At 43.0% G+C, this 16,795-nt stretch overlaps 1 protein-coding gene across 8 annotated transcripts; it reads right to left on the bottom strand.

Annotated features, from left to right (window-relative positions):
• Positions 1–1,409: 1,409 nt before the first annotated feature.
• Positions 1,410–16,795, bottom strand: znf451 (zinc finger protein 451). 8 transcript variants are annotated; one of them, XM_088933761.1, is made up of 12 exons: positions 16,691–16,793; positions 15,794–15,867; positions 14,894–14,977; positions 13,827–13,949; positions 12,810–12,921; positions 11,730–11,880; positions 10,086–10,212; positions 8,702–8,861; positions 7,644–7,791; positions 5,974–7,463; positions 5,485–5,559; positions 1,410–1,645 (listed from the first exon to the last, which is right to left on the bottom strand). In XM_088933761.1, the coding sequence occupies exons 2-12, from the start codon at positions 15,851–15,853 to the stop codon at positions 1,605–1,607; spliced, it is 2,571 nt and encodes an 856-aa protein (XP_088789887.1). In that variant the 5' UTR covers positions 15,854–15,867; positions 16,691–16,793; the 3' UTR covers positions 1,410–1,604. The 8 variants fall into 8 exon arrangements, with proteins under 8 accessions (XP_088789887.1, XP_088789886.1, XP_088789888.1 ...); XM_088933760.1 differs by having other exon boundaries at positions 16,362–16,791; XM_088933762.1 differs by lacking the exon at positions 16,691–16,793 and adding an exon at positions 16,269–16,542 and having other exon boundaries at positions 15,794–15,863.

Here is a 16,795-nt window from a genome sequence, read left to right as displayed (position 1 = left end):
AACATTTCCAAACATGGGCCGGACCTTCCCTGCCGCCCTCTCCCGGGGAGCAGGCCGGGCGCTCGGCGCAGGGGCGGGGGCGGGGGGTTCCAGCACAATCCACAGGTCCGCACTGACCCCGAAATCTCAGCCGGTCTCAACCCTGCACAGTCCTGCACGGTTTCCACGGGGTACCACAGACTGCGCCCTCGTTAGCCTCGGTACATTGTAGCCAAGTTGCCCGTGTGACTTGTCGCGGATCATGTCAATCAAGCGCAGACGAACGACCATGACTCTCTATGAATAGAATTATCCTATTTTGACCATTTTATAGAACGGCCGCCTTTGAAAAACAGGCATATATATTAAAGCGGAACGACACTGACATTAACCACCTGCGGTATCGGCGCTCACAGGCTAGCCCAGTATGATACTATTGCGCCCCCGCCAGACAACAGGCTAAATAGACAGGAGAAACGCGAATGTCACGTTGTATTTGTCATGACAATTACATGGTGATTTTGTTAACATAACCAATCTCCTCATGTTACACTTTAATGTAATACATTACTCATGTAATGGCTTTAATGTTCACATTTTCTGCGCTTTGTCGTACCTCATTCTGTGCCGTGAAATCACACTGCAGCACGCCAACATACAGTAGGTAGAAAAATTAGATTTCTGATATTTCTTCCAGCTTCACCTTCGTTTCTTTCAGATTTCATCGGGCACTGCACTCTACTAATCTATGTATGCATATAGAGATGACGGCAGAAGCAGAACATTTCTCTGAACCTAACAAGTGCACACAGGCTATTAATGAACCTGCAGTACTTTATCTCACAATGGAATTAGCATGCTTGCTTCCACACATTTCCAACCTGCATTATATAAAAAAACAGGACATACAGACCTAAATATATGAATTAAAGAGCAGCCTGTCCTTGTTCATGTTATAGCTCCAATACAACCTCAATGAAGAATGACAAGGATAACATTTTATTCCCCCAAGTCATCTTCTGAATACGATCTGTCATTATTCATTTTACAGATTTTACATTTTGCAGGCAGCTAAGGCATCCTCTGCCCACAGTGGAACAGCGGGCTGGCAGGGAGCTGTGAGCTTACAGTGCTGTCAGGCATGATCCCAGCTCTCATGTAGGCATTTTCAGACTCCAAGTGTGAGGAGAGCGGAGCATCTTCCCACTGTGCATTTCGAGGAAGTGTGCAGTCTTTACCACCACCACTGCACAGACATGAGGTGGGCTCTATGTGCTAATTTAGTTTTTAAAAATCAAATAGATTCCTGTTAACTAAGAAAAACTAAAAATAACGGGAAAACCATCTTCAGGAAATCAATCTTGTAAATTTACACATTTATATGCTTTATACCTGGAAAAAAGAAAATATTTGCTCAATAAAAAAACATGTTTAACCTTAATAATAGATTTGTATTTTTATTGAATAATTCTGACTTTAATTATTAACATTCCAACTTAAACGTCATCAAATAATAATAAACACACATTGCTTTGCCTTTTTTAAACAGGAACTAGTATTACCAGTTAAAACATTTTTCAGGTTCCTGGGGGAAAAAAAAAGATCGTTTAAAAGTCATCTTTGGATCAGAACTCCTGAAGGCTTCTAGTGATGGCTTCTTCGAGCTCTGCAGAGATAAGGGATAAAAATTAATTTAGCGATAGAGCGTAATACATTTGAAAATCGTAATGGACTCGGCAAACCTGTGAGCAACAACTTGAAACGGAGCAAGTAAACTGAATGTGCATTTTCTTTTTTTCAAATCAAAGTCAGATGTCAAGTGGCTAATATGGTCACTACTATACTGTACAACTTGGGAAAACAAAGCTTGCAATATCTAAGGAAACGGATTTTTCATTTTACATTCCTAAGTACTGAAGCTCATCTTGGCTGAGTACAAGAGTCTCCCTGGATGAGACTCCACCCTTTCTACAGCTGGGTGGGCTGCAGCAATCTGCTTGCTACAACAGTGTCTGCATTGAGAATGTAAATCCACTGTTCAGTCAGAATGGATCAGGAACCACCTTACTACCGTATTCTGCCACAAATACAGAAATGCTAGTGAGCTGACACGCACTGCAGCTTGGCTCCACCCTTTTCTGATAAAAGAGATTCTGATTTTCAAGCAAAAATGATGTCCAAATCCAGGTGTAATTTATGATTTTTTAAAATGGTAGAATGAATACAGAATAAAACAAACAAAATAATTAACATTTATATGTTGTGTTTTACTTATTTATTTTAGAACAAAATACAAAAACAATGCTTTAATAGAAAGAAATCCTTTGGTCTCAATGTTCTTGCTTTTGTGACCATTACACAGAGTACAGGGGAAAACAACCATTTTAACCTCAAAATTGAAGACAGGAAAATCCCTTAATTCAAATAAACTCATATCAACAAATCAAAAAAAACAAAAGCCTAAAATTTATTACTCACTGTAAACAAAAAATCATAACCGACATGATGATGACAATTATTTTTTAAAGTCAGCTGAGTGTCAGGTTTGTAATGGTCTCAGGCAGGGGTGTCTGGTCCTGGTCCTGGTGTCTCTTTCAGGTTAGTTAAAAAGTGTGTTAACCCCCCTAGTGATTCTAGTCTTGTATGTTTTACACTTAAAATGCAGTTAGATCTTCATGGTGCGACACCCCAGGGGTAGGGGGCACCACTTGAGCTAGGACCGGCGTGTCCCATGCTCCAGACACGCCTCTTTGAGCCTGCTGGGGAACCTCTTCCACACGCATACACGCACTGTCCTCCGAGAGCGCTGCTCACACTGGCCGACAGACTCCACCACAACCACGGCCTGACGTCGCCGAGCCCCTCGTTCACAGTGACCCTGGTGACACACGAGCTTGGAGCCTCCAGCTCGCCCGCTCTTCCTCCTTCCACAGCCACCAGGCTGGGTCTCGCACACAGAGCCTGCAGCGCTCAGAACTCCATCTCTTCCACCCCGAGTCTCTTCAGGGCACCGAGAGCCTGGTGTCCAGACAGCCCCTACTCTCTCCCTGCTACCCTGTATCACACCCAGCCCTCCGGCACTCACTACCTCGAACACACTCACACAGCGGACACCCTGACAGCTCTGCCCCCCTGCAAGAGCAGGCTGCTGTCCCTTTAACTCTCACAGGGCTCCCTAACTTTACGAAGCCTGCTGGATGGCAGAGATGATATAGACAAGAGCTAATTTTAGCCCTGCTCTGCATTCCAAGTATCTATACATTCAGTATAAGGATGGCTTTCAAGTCTGATCCAAATGCACAGCTGGGGAGCAAAGAAATAGGTTGAAAATCAAATTATATTGGGTAAACCCCCCAAATAAGAATCTCTCATCATAATCTGCCTCTTCGGTGAAAAGGTGACAATGGCAGATCATTCTCCTCAGCACACACACAGAACCCTGTTGTTTCAGTCAACCACATGCAGGAGGACATTGTTTCTGGTGTCTATTTCTCATTTCTGTACTAGAGGTTTGCTGTGGGAATACTCAATCAAAAACAGCACATCATCACTGGAACCCACTTTCAATACAAGCACTCATAATGCTAGTTTGTACTTATTTAAGTATATAATTAACAATAATAAAATGGGTAAACTGTGCAGCAAAAAAAAAATGCTGCCTGCATTTTTAGTCTGTATCAGGGTTGGCCAACTCTGTTCCAGAAAAGTCACAGCCCTGGAGCTTTTGATCAATTTAGGAAATTGACTTGCAAATATATCTCTGTTCTTAGAAGACTCTCACATTTTCATTCTGAAGTCTTAAAAACTATTAAACAACTCCTTGTTTTGTTGTTAAATCAATTCTTGTCTTTGTTAATAATTGATCTAAGAATGACCTAAAGAAATCTTCTTGTTGGGATCTGGAGCGGCTACCGCAGTCACGATGTCTAAGCAGAGCAGTTGTTCAGGCTAGTGGTGCAGATGTCCTCAGTCCTGTGATTTGCGCACGCTGTGACCCAGACAGCCCAAGCAGCAGGACACCATTTGTGAGGGCTGCTGGGATTGCTTGGGCTGTCAGTGAGAAAGCTGCTTCTGGGACCTGCTGGCACTGGTGAGCTTGCCGTGATGTCAATGAGAGACATCCTGCTCAACACCCCTCTAACTGTAGTGCTGGCTAAATGACCACATATAAAATAGCAAACAAATTCTATTACAATTTACAAAAACAACTAAAGCTATTTCTTTGTCCAGGAATGTCCAATCATTGGTCTATGACTAACAAACACTAATAGGTAAGGGTCAGACTAAAACATTAGTTATGATCACAGAAAATGTAGAAGAATCAAAGACTAAAATTATCATTTAGAAACCCCTATGTTTGTCTGCATATAGAACAATTTTGTACATTCCAGCTATTAGTGCAAGAACTTTTCAATTGGATTCCATAATTTTGCATTAGGAGCCTCTCTTCAGTACTGGTGAGAATCAAAGTGAAAAAACTAAACTTATTAGTGAAATAAACACCATAAACAAGCCCTCTAAATGATTCCCACTGGAGACCACAAGATGTGACAGAACAATGAGAAATGCTGAGAGTGCAGAGATAAAACATACCCATATGATACAGGGATCATTCACCATCAATGCAAAGCTAGCAAAGACAGAAATGCCAATTAACAAAACAAGGTCTCTAAAGGTTTTAATAAGGCTGGGGCAATGCCTAATCTATTACTATTGATACATTGTCTTCTAAAAATGTGATGCATTGATCAGCTTTTAAAAATAATTGTGCATCAAAAAATTGATTTTAATTTATTACTTAATTACATGTGACAGGTATTGAAAAGCACAGCAATACATTTATGCACGGTATACTCAATTTTATTACAAAATAAAAATGGAAGTCTAATTTGGTGATATTGCACCCAGTTCTGTATATTATTTATAAAGACTGTAGAGTATTCTGAAGATGGTGCCCATAATGGCACAACTCCACCAACTGTTGTGCTACACAGCTTTGAAATATAGCTAAACAATTGCAGCGGTGGATTACAGTGCAATCTTGCTAGTAGCAGCTAGCACCAATCACAGACGAAATAACCCCCGTTTATACCAGGAGCTGTGCAAGAGAGATTCATTCTTACATACAGCCACTGAGTCAGGCTGGAGGGCTGCAGGGAAGCTCTGGACTCAAACAAAACTCGCCTGGTTTTAAACCTTCACACGGGAAAGAAAAAAAAAAAACAATGCAGAGTCTGGCCAAATGTCAGTGATCAAATGACAGACTGTATCAATAGACTGATGCAAATGCATTGCCACAGCCTTCGGTTTTAATTGCACTTCAATTAAACAAGAAATAACCAGAGCAGCAGTAATGGAGATCATTGCGAATGAAAATGCTGACATGACCATTACATTTCACCTAATGGCAGTCAAGAAGTCCCCAACAGCTACTTGGCAGTCATTTATAAAAATGTCACTTAAAAGGCATCAGCTGAAGTTTCATATTAAAAATGTATTACACACCTTTATCATCTTCAGTCACGTGATTTGCCTCTTCTAAACTTAAAGCCAAGGCCTGCTTAATTTCTTCCTCAAATTCTACAGCAGAAAAATGAAAATGTTAATTTCAAAGGATGTCAGATTCAAACCGATGCATTTCAAGTTCAGGCAACAGCAATGCCAGTAAATACTACAAGAGGGCAACACTTCTGTCAGACGGACCATGCGAAAACTGTAGATGCCTGGGTGGATGCGTACAAGTTATTGCACTTGAAATAAAATGGTCATTTCTCTGTACAATTCTCATTAAGGACAAGGCCATGAGTGTTAAAGGCGGAAATGTTATTCTTAACCTTGATTAGGTTCAAGAATTAAGACTGAACTGCAGATAAAGAAACAACCATTAAACACCATAAGAGATTGATTGTAAATCCTGAGAAAGGTGTTTATAAATATGATAATATCAATGACAATTTCTCTATCTCTGACCTATTACTGGCGAGGTTCAAGTACCTTTTGCCTCTTCCGGTCTCTCCTCAGCAGCGGACGGAGCCTGAAGGACACAAGGCTGGAGCAAGCAGTGCTTCGAGTGATAGTGCCCGTGGTATTCCAGCGTGTCAGGAAACTGCTCGGTGCAGTATTTACATGACACCAGATAGCGTATTTTGTCACCACAAATGTTATGCTTCTCATTCATGTGGGTTTTCAGCTCTTCTAGAGTGTGTGCCCTCACTGGGCACAAGACACAGCTGTAGTTTTCTTTGTGTTTTGGAAGAAGTGCCTTTGTGCATTCCGAGTACGCATTCTGCTTCTGCTCTTCGCCAGACACCTGGCATGGACAGCTCTGGACGGCACCCTGATCCTGATCCTGATCCTGGGGTGCTGGCTGTGCTGCTCTCTCCTTGGGAGACTCGCCCATGAATACATAGTCCTTGCTATGGTAGGACTGGTAGTGCTCCAGGAATTCCTCCTCTGTACCGTATTCCATGCTATCACAAAGCCCACAGAAATATCCGATGTCAACCTGTCCTTTGTGCACATCTTGGAAGTGACGATACAGGGTGTTTGTCTTGAGGAACCTCTCCTTGCAGAGACCGCAGAGGTACTTATGGAAGGAGTGGTTCTTCACCTTGCTGCAGTGCTTGTAGACGCTGCTTTCCGAGTCAAAGAGGTCCTCGCACATCCTGCAGAGCCACTGCCCAGATACGCCAGCGACGCCCGGGCCCCCGCCGCCCTGGTCCGTGTGGCACTGGCTGGCCGCGCTGCTGCCCGGAGGGGCAGGGGGCTCCTCGGGCTCCTCCTGCTCCTCCTGCTCGTAGTAATAAGTGTGGCCACGGTGGCAGTCGGTCACGTGGGACATGATGTCCTCCTTCCTCGGCATTTCGATCTTGCACTTCCGGCACCAAAAGAGATAGTTGTTCAGGTGTGCCCCGCCGTGAAAGCGGCTCATGTGCAAGCCCATCAGGGAAGAGTCCTCGGTCCGCTTCTCGCACACCGAGCACCTGTAGCAGATCTGATTGGCGGCCATGATGTGCTTCTCGGCAGCCGCTTCCGCCGCGAAACGCTGGCTGCACTCGCAGAGCCAGACGGTCACGCCGGCCTTCTTCTCTCTGGCCGGGGTGACGGCAGCCGGCTCCTGCCCTCCGCTCGAGGTCGTGCGACGCCTCTGCCGCTTAGCTTTCGAAGCATCGGGACTCTTCTTATCCATTTCCCGACTGGGGGGCCTCTTCAGCAGGGGAACTCGGAAGTGTTTTGACCACACCTCCAAGCTCTGTGGGTTTTTGCTTTTTTCAAAAAAATTGCAGAACTGCAAGATGGCCTTTTCCATGGTGGAGATGACCTCCACCTTGTGTAGTGTCAGCTGCTCGTGCTTTCGAATTTCATTGTCGTCGCGGAATATTTTACAGCACAGAGCACACTGTCCCTTTACCCTCAGCACCTCGACGACCTGCGCCACAGTCTTAGCTGCTTCTGCCACTGGGCTAGCATTTCGGCACTGGACCCTGTTTATTGGATGAAAAATTAAAAAATGCCAACATTAGCAACCCAGAACACTGCATCTTTGCAAGCATCTTTAGAAGAGAAAGTAGAAGCTGCTAATAGTATCACCTCAGGGATGCTGTTTTCAATAATCTAAGCACTACTGAAAATGGAGTAATTTACACATATGTATGTATACTCACTTAAAATGCGCCGTCACCTCCATATGTGAATTCAACACCTTCTTGCAGGCCATGCATCTCACCCGGAAACTGACTTCTTTGCACAGACCAACAAGAAGCTTTTTTGCATATAATGGGATAGGAAGAGGAGCTGGTGTATCGGCTTTATCTTCAAACAAGAGTGACAGGACAACATTAAAAGCACAGGCCACAACGAAACATCCCACAATAACAGTGCAGAATTCCAGAATTCCAGTATAAGCCTTGGGAAATCAAGCTGGCATTTTGTTGCAGAGTAGAAAATTATAACAGATTATTATTATCTGTTAGAATAGAATTTGCTTGGACAGGAAAAGAATCCTCTAAAAGTGCAGAAAAACTTCACACTACCTAAACAGAATCTCCTGAAGAATGTAATGCTCTTAATCAACAAAAGAAAATGTTTAGTTCACTTACAATTTGTTGTTTCCATATTATAATTTTCAAAAGGCTTTGCAGAAATGTTCCAAAACTCTAGTATTTTACATGATTTCTGGTTATACTCAGTTACTATAACGCATACATGACATTTAATAAAAGGTTTGGCAGCAGTTTTGGCAGCCAATAATTTAACAGAGCTATCCTTGCTGTCTCAGAGTCAGAATGGCACACAGAGCAATAATCACATTTGAGGGAGGGGGGAATCTGTACTCTCTTCATGCTACAGGAACTGGGGTTTGATCTGACCTGATGAGCCTATAAACTTAGCATGAGCCGTGCACGTTGTTTTTCTCTAAACTGAGACTTCAATTATTCTTGTTTCAAAGTCAGATGTCAGGAAGCAACCTGAGAGCATACAGAAGGACCTGAACTGCTGCATCCCACCTGTCATTACAAACTTCAATCTACGAGACAGAAGCTTCCATCCGAACTGGGTGTCTAGTTTGCAAAGGTCAGGAAGGATCAATTCAAGGACCAAGTCTCATTCTTTGGAAAGAAGACTGTCAAACAAATTTGACTAGGAACGTGACCTCCTTTTTGAAATATCAAGGGTTAACTGATCTGCTTTGATCAAATGACCCCTTAAACATTAAACTCACCACTGAGTTTGAGAGTCTGAACGAAGTGATTCCTTGCTGACATGTGCTGCAGACATTCATCTCTGATGTTGAACAGGAAGTAACAAGACGGACAGGCAAAGCAGTGAACTGGCTGAGAAGTCAAAGTGCTGGAGTGACCATCTGCATCACTGGAAAAGATCTGAAAAAAAACCAACAGTGACAAAGCAATAAATTCAATAAATTCCAATTCACAATATCATTGCAATCCTTTTCATGGCTTGGGTTGACAAAAGATCAACAGCACACAATACAAACACAGAGCCATTGCAGGGATTTATAACAATGAATGCAGTCTCCTCTGCTGTTCTACTTCATGATTACTATTGTTATGAAGTAAATCTAGATGCAATGGATCACACCTGGCTTGTGTCAACATTTCCAGCTTCAAAGCAAGGAAATGTTTACCGAGATGTAGTGGTCCCGGATTCAGTGATCAAAGCAATTGCAAAGTTGACCTTGATTTACCTTAATAAAGTTCTGCTTAAATCATTAAGTGTCAGACAAGAGTCCAGAAAGACACCATAAAACAGGCAGGCACAGAGGAGAGAGACAACAAGGGGAAAGAGGAAGACAAAAGGCGAGAGCTCCTTGTGCCAGATCACCCAGAAAGACCAGATTAGAGCTAAGTATTGAATCTTGTTAAGAGCGTTTGCTGTACTGTGGTTTTTTAGGGAACCCGAATGTCCTGTGTGAAAAATCCCTTGGCTAAAAACAGTCTCTCCTGTTTAGAGGGTGTATTCTTAGAATTGGGGAGATAGGTTCCCATTCATTTTGTGGCATCCAGGTTTGCAGAGAAAGAGATTTCCTCTGTTGGCCTTTGTAGGCATTAAAGAGTCAAATACCTGGTAGCAGTCTGGGGTTTTCTGGGTGGTTAGGACGTCCCAAAGGCTTAACACCTTATTTGAAAGTCTGCACACAGTGTAACTTGTGTGTTGTATGTTTATGTTGTGGGTTGTTTAGTGTGTGTGTTGTCACTGTTAATAAATATCTGTTTACCCTAGTGTGCCTAAATTATGCCTGTTTTCGCCAAAGCTGTACCAGAGAAAAAGAACTCATGTGCCTCTAATTACACCAAATGCCCAGGCATATTCTTAGCAAAATCTTTACAATTGTGGGTTCTGACTATTTAATTTACGTATTGATTAATCTGCTCAGTCATATTCTGATTTTCTCTATTTTCAGAACCCCCTATTTGTAACACTATGCAGGATTTCCCTGAAGAGGTTGCAGACTAGGATTCCAGCTAAGTACTTAAAAAACACACACTTTTGCAGACTACAGTCCCAGTCAGGATCTTTGAGCTAAGTGCTATGTATGTACATATGTACGGAACACAACTTGTATGCTGGGGCACATCTGTTACCTTAGTTTGCAGATGGTTCTTATATTCCTGCTCAGTTGGGTAACGCCTGCAGCAAGCGACACAGGCATAAGAAATCGATGGGCTCCCTTTGAGCGACACAGTGGGATCACATGGAGAATGGTCAAATCTAGAAACACAATAGATTAAGCTAACACAACTCTGTTGCCTCAAGGGTTCTGTCAGATAGACTGGTTTTTATTGAAAGGAAAAATTCACAGCGGCTGTTCACTGCCCAAGATGAAACAAGACATCAGAGAATATAAATTTCCTTAGGCTACAGAGGTACGCAAAGATTCCCAATGCAACTTCAAATTCAGAGAAGAATCTTCTTGAGCGGTTCCAATGCACCTGCATTTCCCCTAGTGGAAATTTCACAAAAGTCTGACTTTTACACTGAAACAAAGGGAAAACGCGGCATCAGAGACTTAAAGAGGGTGAAATATTCTTACTGTAATACAGTGAGGGGTTGAGTCATAGCATCCAGGCCCCTTGAGACACTTGTGGAAAGACGGTATTGCGGATCAAGACTATAAGCCCCAGAATGGGACGTGATTCAGACAGCAGCTGGGCCACTGCATTTGCAATTGACCACCGGTGACTTATGAAAAGGGAGTGGCAGCTGATGGCCAGAGAAAGAGATGAAGAAGTGGAACTTTACAGAGCAATCTCTAAGACTTCTGAGAAAAAGAAAACTGGGCCTCTGAAGAGCCCATGAGTTGACCATCTTAAGTTTCCATAAGCTTAGACATTAAAAGGATGCTATTTTTTTTCACCATTGTGTTGCTCTCTAAAATCTGCCAGGGAATGGTTAGCTAGTGCTCCAAAATCCAAGCTATGGTTTCATTTCCCACTTTTTTGGTGTACCAGTGGCACTCTTCCTTCGGGACCAGTTACAAGCAATAACATAGTTACTGTATGTTCACTGTACACTGTGCTATAGGAGACTTTGTCTTTTGGATGAGACATTAATATGCAGCCCTGAATGTTCATTTAAGATCGCAGTTTGTAAGAGCAGGTGTGAGGCCCTGCTGTTATAGCTAAATTCCACTATGGGCTTATTTTAGCCTACTTAAAGTTTCCGCCTTCATTTACTGGGTGAAATAATTCCTCTACATGTGTAATAAGACTCATAATGGCTTAAATGAGTCCACTTCTTCATGTAGATCACTTTGGGATGAAAAGCACTCTCCATCCATCCAGCCCATTTATGGCCACTTCTTCTGATACAGAGTCACGGGGGAGCCGGAGCCTCCTCTCACAGCAATGAGCGCAAGGCAGGACGCACTCTGGATGGGATTCATTATAATGAACTTAGGAGAAAATGGACTGATACATTTAGGAGGATCTGTAGAATTTTTTTCCACTTTAATATTACAGAGTGTTTTTTGTAGATCAATGATAAAAAAATCCTAATTAAATATATTATGATCCCATACTCAAATGCAACAAATTATAATAAAATCCACTGGCGGTGAGCATTTTTGATAACTACTGTTTTATCAGCAGAGTCTCCCTTATGAGACCATGCTTCCTTGCAAAATATTTCTGACACTAAAAACATCATTATTGAGCATGAACATTTTAAAAATACGAGTGAGTTTTGGTGCATTTTATAGTTTTACTTAAGCAACAAATAAGACTGACCTTTTGAGATGACCCATGAGCAAAGGTACATTTTCAAAGGATCGGTTGCAGTTCAATACTGGACACGTGACAGGATGCATCTGAGAAGATGGAGATCCTGCTGATTTCAGAAAAGACCTTGCTCTCCCGTTCAGCACACCTGGTTTCAGTCCTGCCATTGACAGCATGAATAAAGTCAGAACTACATGACATTCAAAATCGAAAAATTGTTGCTTTTATTGTTACTGGTCAAGGAGAAAATAAAAACTATTCAATTTCTCTGTCCCATAACTCTACTCTAATACTTAAGGACTTAGAGTAATTACCACAAGAGGGACACGTATATACCAGAGGTCTCTTGCTAGCTAATTTGTGTTCTGTTTCTCCTTTCCTATATAATATTTTTGTTCTTTGCAGGTTAAAGGCTCTATTTCTTTAAAGCTCACGTCTTTCCTCAGTTCTACATATCATTGCGTTGTGCTCGTTAACCCCTCACAATCGTTATCCTCTCACTATCACAGGCAAAAGCAGCAGCTGGTCTTCTTTGGTCTGTGATTGTGTAGCTGATCCCTTTACGCAAATGATTTTACTCTGTTATTAAAGAGCTAAACCAAACAAAAAATCTACTTTTGTCAGCTGTGTGAGGATGCTTGTATATTGTTGGGTAATTATTAAGTATGTGGTTAAAGTGAAATTCATTTAAAAGCAGTCAGTAAGGTTGCTAGTTAAAGTCCAGGGCTTGCATGAATTTACCATTAACCCGATTGCTGTGGTTGTGGTTTCTAGGTGACAACTGCTGTAAGGAAAGGTCCAGCCTCCTCCATCATAACAGGCGCTTGGCAATATTAAAGCAGGTCTAAAAGCAAGTCATGTGCTTTGTTTTGATGCAATAAAATTCAGCAGAGAAAATGCAAAACCACACTGTCCCTGACATCACAGGATTTTAACATCTGGATTGACCAAAGCCCATATAGTCTATAAGTATTGTTTAAATGATAACTTATATTCAAAAGAATAAAATAAACACAACAAAAAAATATCTGGACTATCATGCTTATTGATTAACGTCCCATTCCTAGTCTCATTTGATGTCCGCTGTACCTGGCATTTTTAACCACTGGTCCACACAGCGCTTGGCATCTTTGTTATGGGGGCTTCCTTGGATAAATTCAAGCTCCTGCAGACCATGTGCCTGCTGTGAATCCATTTTTTCCTGAACCAACGCCAGAGAAACACACATCAGACATTGTAAAATTAATATCAAGCCAAATCCTATCAACCGATTTCTCTGCCAAAAATGGAGATTTGTGCTTTATTGCATCACCATTGATTGGTCTATGATGTAATTTAGACTAAAATCAAACAGCAGGCTGAAAAAGTGTCCTTACTTTGACATAATGAAATCAGTATTCTCCACAAAAGCACATTCAGCTAATTAAAATCTACAGATCATACTCCAGTACTAGTATTCTTTTGAAAAATATATTAATGGTATGAAAGTACTTCTGGAGAAAGCTAGATTAAACTAACTTTTAAAAGTCATTTGAGAACATTTGCTAAACTAGGACCTATGCCTTACAAAATTATACGTAAGACATTAGCCTAGAAAGTTTTATTTTGAAAAACAAAAATGTCTTTTCAAACTTGTACAACCAGAAGATAATTTCCTATCCCTCAAGTCAAATTCTAAGATTTTGCCTCTACAAGACACTGTTGGGCAGTCTATTTTGTTACTGGAGAAATGTATTAAATTATTGAATATCCTTATCAAGAAGATTCTCAAGGAAACTTTTAGACTTCAGAGATAGAGGGCTGCCACTTAATGATTGAGATAAAAACCATTACAGTAGGTTAACAGTGGAAGATGAGAGGTCATCTTTTGTTTAGAAGCACTGTGGGCACCTGATGCCTTGATCACAAGCTTTCATAATGAGACTATTAAATATGTCAAGATCAAGTCACTTGAACATGAAAGCACATTCACTACAACCTCAAGAAAGCACAGCAATCCTATTGCCAGAGCAGCTGAAGCAGACCACATCGCGGGGCCTGCCAGTCTGCGCCCGCAGTCTCACCAGTGCAGACTGCCGACCGCGCCGCGACTCACTCACGACAAACCTTGAAGGCTCTGCACTTCTCTTCTCGCTCCCTCTTCTCCACCGCCACGTGGCGGGCCAGGCGGTCCAGGGTCGAAGCCACCTTCGCCTTCTGCCTGTCGACATGGTCTTCCTGCTTCAGGAGCTGCAGGCAAGCGCACACGGACAGCGGCTGAGACCACCTCCGCGGCTCGGCTCGCCAAAGCACACCGGTTGTTTTGTGGGTCTGTGTCATGATTACTGACAAACTCTAATCAATCCCTGATCCCTTCCCGCTACGTGACTATTACACGGCAGGTTAAAACACCAGCCGACCTGAAATTCATAAAGCACTTGATATCGAACACAAGCAGAAAAGTGTCATAAGAAAATGCATTCATCCATCTTTTATATTATACTTTTTTTCTTTTTATCCTTAATACTGACATTGTTCCACTTTAGGAAGGTCAGCAGTGAGAGTCGAACGCTCAAGATGAGGTCTGGCTTGAAAAGCCACTGTGGGACATTACCATTTTGAGGAAAAACTTATCGTACGAGCCATCAGTAGAATTTAAGGAGGACTCTGGGGTTAACACCCTTACTCACTGGATACTGAATGCCCATTAACAGACTAGACTGGCTGTGTGTAAGGAAATGTCTTGCTGTGATCCCCTATATCGCTGCAGATGTGCTCAGGCCCGCAGACAGGGGTTTAACTGCCAAAGGAAAGGGGAGTGGAGAGAGAGGGGGGCGGACCTGACACACCCACAGGGCAGCTCAGAGGAAGCAGTTTCATCCATTTCTACGAAGACATGACTGGGAGAGGCAAGGAAAAGACAAATACAAGGAAAAAACGGAAGCCCTCTTCCCCACTGTCAATCGGCTCGTCTTTCTGCAGCTGCACATAAGAGCAGGAGCAGGAAAGTGACCCGCGCTTCAGAACATGACTGGATGAGGCCACCCTCTCCAGTAGGATACTCCCGAGAGCTCACACAATCTCACTGCTCCAGGCCAGCCTGGGGACAAACATGTGCCACGGATTCAAGCAGTGAAAAGCAGATGGACAGGAGGCACTGAAGGATTTCTTTGACACCAGCTGGAGCGACTTACTTTGACGGGAGTAGCTGTGCTTCCACCATCTTCATCGTCACTCAGCAAGTCTATGTACTCCAGCACCGGCCTGAGAGGGCCCTCCTGTTGACAAGACCAGACCAGGGTACACGAGCACTCAGAACATGAGAAAGACTGCTCTCTAACTCAGATTTCTCTTCAGCCCATTAGGTACTTATGGGCTAAGTTACTAGATCTTTTCCAGCTGTGTCTCAAGAAAAGGCTAGGGTATCAGCTTCAGCAACATGGCTGGGTATCTTGTTCCACACTCCCACAACCCTTTGGGTAAAGAAGTGCTGCTTGTTCTTGATTTTAAACGCACTTCCATGTAGGTTCAACTTGTGCCCTCTGGTTCGTTCACAGTTCATTCTGAAGAAATTTGCTCTCTCGATGCCTTCGAGAACTGAGAACATTTGCAACATTCCCTTAAGGCCTAATCTCAACTGCTGTATCATTTTTTCTTGGCCAGAACTGATGTTATGAATTACCAAGGCTATAAAAGCAACATTTTTTTTTTTTAAGGTGAGCAGTTTATCTCAGCAGACCCCTTATCCAGGGGAGACTGCAACGGTATAAAACCAATACAATAATAAAATTAACTAAAACAAACTACAGCAAACACAAACAAAATCACAAACCAAGTATCACAAACACTGTACCAAGCAGGAGCGGATACATGTGGATTCCAGTTTTGGGGACATTTTAATACAGGCCTGGAGGAGGAATAATTCAGCATCGCAATGCACAGTGCAATACAGAAAAGTGACAATATTAGATACGTTGGGTTAAGAGGCTGTAGTGAAGAAACGGTAGATCAAATGAGCAGGATTAAGATAATGTTTACGGAAAAGCGTTTTAGTTTTTCTGTCTTCATCTGTACTTATCTGACAAAATACTTACCGACACAAACTGCACCTCATCAGTGGTCTCATCTTCATTCGCTGGCGTCCCTGACATCATAGACACAGGACTACCTGTGAAGACACGGGGCGCAGCTCAGTACGGCGACTTTAGAAAGCCATGTCAGCTCAAATCAATAAAAGGTGAATACTGTATGCTGTCCTTTGAAGCTCTTCTACAAATGGTCAACGATGTTTTTATACATTCATATGGAAACAAAATTACACAGGGAGAACCAGATTTTCTTGAAAAAGAAATCGCCTTTCTAAAATCACTTGAAAAAACGAAGTCTGCGGCATATCAACAAACTTTCTAGAAACCGGATTTGTAACTTCCTGGGAGTAACTTAGATTGTGTAAACTGCGATGAACTGATTTCCTATTTCAAATGACGCACACACGCGAAGATGCTATGTGCATGTACTGTTTTCCTAAGTCACTGATGTGATCGCGCACATGCAGTCACCCTTATTTACTTGCCATTTGGTTAAAAAAAAAACGCTGTTCATCTTGGGTTTTTGAACATTTTGCCAGGTCTTGTCGCATTCAGAGACACGGCTAATACTCACTCCCCACCGCTGGAGAAATGTGGATTGTGTGCACAATTAAAGAAAAACTCGGATTCGTGCACAGGCCGTTGCCCTGGGTCGGTGTTTTCCGCGCACACGCACAGGCCGGAGACAGACGCAGTCTCCCGGCAGCAGCACCACCCCCAGCTCTCCGGCCCGCTCCTCCACCGAGCCCGCACACACACACACACGGCAGGAACAAGATGGCCGCCGGGTTCTGGTACCGGGTCGCGGCTGGTGACGCGGATGCGCGAACATCCCGGTGTTTACGGGCCCCTCTCTCCCGGCGAGAGGGGTCCTGGTCAAGGGTCACTCAGACTGGAACACACCTTGTCCGGCGGTCTCCGTGCTGCCGCTGTCTCGGCACTCAGAGTACAGGCTGAGCTACAGAGGCTGTATAGGGATAGCTCCACTGCTGCCGCCCCCTGTTTCGG

Source organism: Atractosteus spatula, chromosome 15 (assembly GCF_055471065.1).
Source record: "Atractosteus spatula isolate fAtrSpa1 chromosome 15, fAtrSpa1.hap1, whole genome shotgun sequence".
Lineage (NCBI taxonomy): Eukaryota > Metazoa > Chordata > Actinopteri > Semionotiformes > Lepisosteidae > Atractosteus > Atractosteus spatula.
This window is presented reverse-complemented; position numbering and strand designations above follow the sequence as displayed.

Excerpts from the sequence above, each read along its gene's own strand:
- znf451 (XM_088933759.1), bottom strand. The coding sequence starts at position 15,853 with ATGATGTCAGGGACGCCAGCGAATGAAGATGAGACCACTGATGAGGTG. Across the intron at positions 11,881-12,809 it reads CCAGTGGTTAAAAATGCCAG|GACTGAAACCAGGTGTGCTG; the intron begins GTACAGCGGACA and ends TGTCAATGGCAG. Across the intron at positions 8,862-10,085 it reads AGAACCATCTGCAAACTAAG|ATCTTTTCCAGTGATGCAGA; the intron begins GTAACAGATGTG and ends GTTTTTTTTCAG.